Source organism: Aegilops tauschii, chromosome 5, assembly GCF_002575655.3.
Source record: "Aegilops tauschii subsp. strangulata cultivar AL8/78 chromosome 5, Aet v6.0, whole genome shotgun sequence".
Lineage (NCBI taxonomy): Eukaryota > Viridiplantae > Streptophyta > Magnoliopsida > Poales > Poaceae > Aegilops > Aegilops tauschii.
The window spans coordinates 468407942-468413602 of NC_053039.3; the positions used below are offsets into that span (position 1 = coordinate 468407942).

At 42.1% G+C, this 5661-nt stretch overlaps 1 protein-coding gene across 2 annotated transcripts; it reads left to right on the forward strand.

Annotated features, from left to right (window-relative positions):
* Positions 1-458: 458 nt before the first annotated feature.
* Positions 459-3939, forward strand: LOC109760148 (putative hydrolase C777.06c). Of its 2 annotated transcripts, XM_073498171.1 has the most exons (10): positions 459-747; positions 1421-1556; positions 1631-1761; positions 1840-1978; positions 2068-2173; positions 2688-2755; positions 2872-2935; positions 3149-3257; positions 3332-3396; positions 3483-3939. In XM_073498171.1, exons 1-9 carry the CDS (start codon positions 554-556, stop codon positions 3387-3389), a joined length of 1005 nt encoding a protein of 334 aa, XP_073354272.1. In that variant the 5' UTR covers positions 459-553; the 3' UTR covers positions 3390-3396; positions 3483-3939. The 2 variants fall into 2 exon arrangements, 1 of the variants encoding a protein (XP_073354272.1); XR_012183142.1 differs by lacking the exon at positions 3483-3939 and having other exon boundaries at positions 2872-2907.
* The last annotated feature ends 1722 nt before the right edge of the window (positions 3940-5661 follow it).

Genomic DNA, 5661 nt, shown 5'->3' on the forward strand with positions numbered 1-5661 from the left:
CAGAACCAGCTCAGGGTTGATGATGTGTGCAGAACACCTCTCAGAAGCGTAGGGCGCCCATATATACTCTCAACAAGTAGCAGGGTGCATTATGCAGTTCGTAGCCTGACGTCACTGCGACTCTGTCATTTCATCGGTGGGTGTTGCTACTTCCAGAGGTGCCCAAGTGCTCAGTTGCAGCTGGATATGTGCGGGGCGAGTCATAGCCCATGGAAGCAAAATAACATAATGTTAGAAGGATTCATACTCATAAAAAGAATTACTCCTACTACTTACGTACTCCCTCCGTCCCAAAATATAAGAACGTTTTTGACACTGCACTTTATATTACGAGACGGAGGGAGTAGAAGGCTAAACATGTACCGTATGTGTCAAAAGCCAGGCGAAGCACAAAATGCGATTAGGAAACCCCACTTGCCGCTGGGAGTAGGGCCGTCGCCAACAGTAATAAACAAACAAACCAAACGAGCAGCGAGGGAGGCCATGCCCACTGGAACCTCAAAACCTCTCTCTTCCAAGGAGAGACGACAAGCGAGCCGGAGTCCACCTAGCGATGGAGCCCGCGGCCACAGATCCGACCGGAGACGCCTTGGCGGCGGCGGCGGCGGCATCGTCGCTCGTCTTCCTGGGCACTGGCTGCTCCGGCGCGCTCCCGGACGCGCGGTGCCTCATCCAGCCGTCCGCGCCGCCGTGCACCGTCTGCTCCCAGGCCCTCTCCCTCCCGCCGGACCGGAACCCCAACTACAGGTGCGCGCGCGACACCATGCTATCAGTACACTTGCAGGCGATCCACACACCAATTAGCATTAGTATAAAGTTTATCTGCCCCCAAAAAATCTTCAAACTATTATCACACATGTCATGGTTTAAATTCATAACGAAAATCACATGTTGTAGGCAGGGAGATTTACATAGAGTTGAGGGAAACACTTATTGGTTCTATTATACCTCAAAAATTAACCGATATATATATATATATATTGTGTTAAGATTTAACCTTGAGTGGGTGAAATGTCGGGAGAACACATTGGTAATTTACTATTTTTTAAGATTTGCTTCTAGTGTCGGGAGAACACAATAGAAGCCCAGAAGTTAAATATGAGTACTTTGGAACGTTACTTCTGGCTTGTTCTGTTCTGCAATTGTGCCTTTTTGGTATCCTAGCGTAATGACCTTTCTTACGGTCAGTTTTCTACTGTTGTGTTGCTGTGTCACAATGTGAAATCTATATATAGTCGAGAGGGGAAACATTTATCTGTTCTATTTTAACTCAAAAAGTAATTGTTTTTCTTGTAGTATATTTAAATTTTAGCAGAGTTTTAAATAACCACCACGACAGCGAAAGCCAAACAGAAATGTGACAAGGCTGCCAATGTGACAGCATAGTTCATCTGCTCATATTTTGTATGTTGGCTTTCAGATGCAACACGTCCCTCTTGATAGACTATTGCCACGACAATGACACGCATAAGTACATTCTAATTGCTGTCGGCAAGACCTTTAGAGAACAAGTTCTCCGGTGGTTTGTTCACCACAAAGTTCCTTCCGTTGACTCGGTGAGATCTACAACGTTCCTTTCGTTTAAGTTTCTACACATGACAAGACTGAGATGGTACTTTTGTAAGTGCAGATTATTCTGACTCATGACCATGCGGATGCTGTCTTAGGTCTTGTCGATGTTTGGGTGGTACAGTCAAGTAACCATAGAAATGATGTTGATGATCAAGTCGCAGTTTTCCTCACCCAGTTCACGATGGACAGGTCACCCTATCTTTCCCAGTGGGATACCACGACATATTAATCATCATACAAGGCTAATATCAGCTGCTGATTTTGCAGTGTTGCAGCAAGATTCCCATACTTCGTGAAACGAGAGCTTGAGGAAGGCGATGAAACCGCTCGACTCGACTGGACCATAATTGAGAGTGATGTCAACAAACCATTTGTATCATCAGGACTAGAATTTGTGCCATTGCCAGTATGAGGCGCATATACCCCCTTCTGCTGTGAAAGGCTTGTTTGCTATATTTTCTTCCTGATGTGATGAGTTTGTTGTTCGCTATTCAGGTCATGCACGGAGAGGGTTATGTTTGTTTAGGCTTTCTTTTTGGGAGGAAAGCAAGAGTGGCATATTTATCTGATGTCTCAAGAATTCTCCCTAGAACTGAGCACAGTATGCCTTTTTCTTTCTCCATCATTTTTCATCCAAATAATTTGAGCTTTTTGTGACTTTCGTGGCAACATGGAGATATTTTAGTCTTTGCATATTCATTTCTTTTAGATTCTTATTGGAAAATATTTTTATATAAGTTAATAAATTAGAAGGGAATGTTTTGTAAATGAACACGCACTGTTCAAAGCAATGTGAAATAAATCATGGGTGTATTGCATGCACAACTGAGTCTTTTATCTTCATGGTTCCGTTGGAAAACCACTGGAACTTTTCTCAGAATTTCAGTGACTAAAACTTGTCAGTTGCAAGTATAATGATTCGCATACTCTTTATACTAGAGTTGTGGCATCATGTTGCTGGATGTGGATTGTGGAATGGTTACATGGTTGCAAACAATGATCCCAGCCCCCAAACGTTCTAGCTATTCTTTTTCTTTTCACATTCTCATAATCCTGATCGATTTTCTCCATATTTTTCTATTGGAATGCATTCCTGATTCAGCCTTTTGCCGCAGCAATTTCAAAGTCTGGTGCTGGACAACTTGACCTTCTTATACTAGAAACTAACCAATTACATGGGGTGGTAAGTCTGTTGCATGTGTTTGTGATCTGAAAAATTGTAAACACACACACACACACACACACACACACGATATGTCGTCAAATCTGCTGATACGGTCTTTTGTGCTATTTGAACAGGGAAATGGTCGGAGTTGCCATCTTACTCTTAGTGAGGTTAATTCATCTTTAGATTTAACGCTTAGCAACAGTGCCTGAAGTTTCAAATTTCTAGTCTTGTCAACTTGGTGTTTAAGCAATCCTACTCTTCATGAACCGAACGTAATATTCAAGCAAAGCTGTATCCTATAAAGTTTGAACAAGCAATTGCATCGATATGTAGTCAAAATATCAGAATTAAGCATCAGCCTGATTTTATAGCTCTAACATTCATGCTAACGCATTATAGTTGATGCAGACTCTTATGCTATCAAGAGGATATGCCTTAAGAAAGCCCTGCTGATTGGAATGAACCATGAGTTTGAACATCACAGAGAAAACCGCATGCTGACGGAATGGTCACACAGGTGCGTGGTTGCTTAAACGTCTAGATTGTTTCATCTCTCTTTCCTGGCTGATGTGCAATATCCAACGATCATAGAGAAGGGATTCCGGTACAACTAGCCCACGACGGCCTGCGGATCTTCATCGATCTGTAATAGTAAGGTATGCATCATAGGACCAAATATTGCTGCAGTTATTATTATTATTAAGCGACGTTGGTTCTGACGGTTTCCTTGGTATCATTGTAGATTGTTGCAAGTGTAATCCAATTTCCTTCGCTTATTTCAAATGGAAACATGGTTGCCATTGATGCTATATTTTGTGTGGCATACCTACGTCTGGCTGTAACTGCTCCCACTTGACGTTGACTGGATAGACACATTTCATCTGCAGCTGCTTCCACTTTTTGCGCTCCTGGTTGAACACGTCCTGATCCTCTTGTTCGTCCTTCTTGCTGTACCGCTTAAGGTTCTTTGAGATACCCTCCTGTCAGGGTCAGTACTGACGGTGGCCTTGGGCGCCATTGGAACTGTGCCGTCATGCAAAGGGCAGAGGATTACTACAGCGGGATACAGGCATACAACAATGCCTGGATTCAGAGAACAAAGGATGGAAGCTCTATCTGGTACAAGTGATCCTTTGACACCTTGTAAATTTCCATGACATTGAATGACCAAATTTGAAAACCATTTTACATCTCATGAACCAAGGACGGTAATTGCAGTTGCGAGAAATCTGAACAAGCAAGTTCTGAAACCATTTTAGTTCTTCCATGGTAAATGAAACACATTTTAGTTCAGACAAATTAGAAATAGATCAATCCATGGTAAATGAAACACATTTTAGTTCAGACGAATTAGAAAGAAGTCAATCCAAATCAGATTCATTTCATTAGTAATAAAAACAGTAAACAAATTGAAGACTGGGCTGAAACAGGAACAAAAATCGGTTTTTGCTGAAATTTTATTTTGAACACCCAAAATTGAATTCATGGATCTGCCACTGCGCACGCACACCCTATCCCTATGAGCATTTTTGAAATACTGAGCGGGCACAACATCTTGAGATTGACGAAGTCACCACAGGTGATTCGTAGTTGACGGGAACATCTTCTTCTACTAAATGATCATCACCAGGAAGCATGAAATAAATCAAAAAAGATGCGACCACCGGTGCCAAAGTCTAGGACTTGAACCTTGGTGGGGTGGTTCATCATAAGGAACCAAACGAAAATGCTAAACACACGGACAAGTACGGACCCCTTAAAGTTAAATCTCTCTCTCCCCCTGATTTCAGGGGGTGGGCCCCACCTCCCCCTTAATCTCCGAATCCGGCTTGCCTGCTCCCTCCCCATGCTCTCATCCGTGCTCCCACTTCATCCTACGGCTGTCTTTTTTTCCTTTTTTCTTTCTAATCTAATCATCTCCCCCTTGATTTTAAGGGGGTGGGGCCAGGCCTTATTTTGTTCCAATCAAATCAAGCCACGTATGCGGGAGCACGGATGGGTGCACGCGTGGGGAGCAGGCAAGTCTCGTCCTTAATCTCCAACTAGAAGATGCCACCTAGCAGTAATCCGTAGGATCCGTAAAATTGATCCGTGAGTGTAGCATTACTCGGAAGCAAATCATCAGCTCAATACGCAATGAGTCCAAACAAATTGAGGGTGGGTGTTTTAACATGTGAAAGTAAAATAAAAATTACATCTATTTTAGATGAGCCTCTATGCGCCTAGATCTAAGGGTGTAATAATGCGTATAACTATTTCAATGAATGTTCATTTTTTATTTTCTTTTGAAACGGAGGTAAAAGATTTGCCTACTCTATATTTATTGAAGGAAATATGCCCTAGAGGCAATAATAAAGTTGTTATTTATATTTCCTTATATCATGACAAATGTTTATTATTCATGCTAGAATTGTATTAACCGGAAACTTAGTACATGTGTGAATACATAGACAAACAGAGTGTCACTAGTATGCCTCTACTTGACTAGCTCGTTGAATCAATGATGGTTAAGTTTCCTAGCCATAGACATGAGTTGTCATTTGATTAACGGGATCACATCATTAGAGAATGATGTGATTGACTTGACCCATTCCGTTAGCTTAGCATGATCGTTTAGTATGTTGCTATTGCTTTCTTCATGACTTATACATGTTCCTATGACTATGAGATTATGCAAATCCCGAAAACCGGAGGAACACTTTGTGTGCTACCAAACGTCACAACGTAACTGGGTGATTATAAAGGTGCTCTGTAGGTGTCTCCGATGGTACTTGTTGAGTTGGCATAGATCGAGATTAGGATTTGTCACTCTGATTGTTGGAGAGGTATCTCTGGGCCCTCTCGGTAATGCACATCACTATAAGCCTTTCAAGCAATGTGACTAATGAGTTAGTTGCGGGATGATGCATTACGAAACGAGT

Excerpts from the sequence above, each read along its gene's own strand:
- LOC109760148 (XM_073498171.1), top strand. The coding sequence starts at position 554 with ATGGAGCCCGCGGCCACAGATCCGACCGGAGACGCCTTGGCGGCGGCG. Across the intron at positions 1,557-1,630 it reads AAGTTCCTTCCGTTGACTCG|ATTATTCTGACTCATGACCA; the intron begins GTGAGATCTACA and ends TTGTAAGTGCAG. Across the intron at positions 2,756-2,871 it reads CTAACCAATTACATGGGGTG|GGAAATGGTCGGAGTTGCCA; the intron begins GTAAGTCTGTTG and ends CTATTTGAACAG.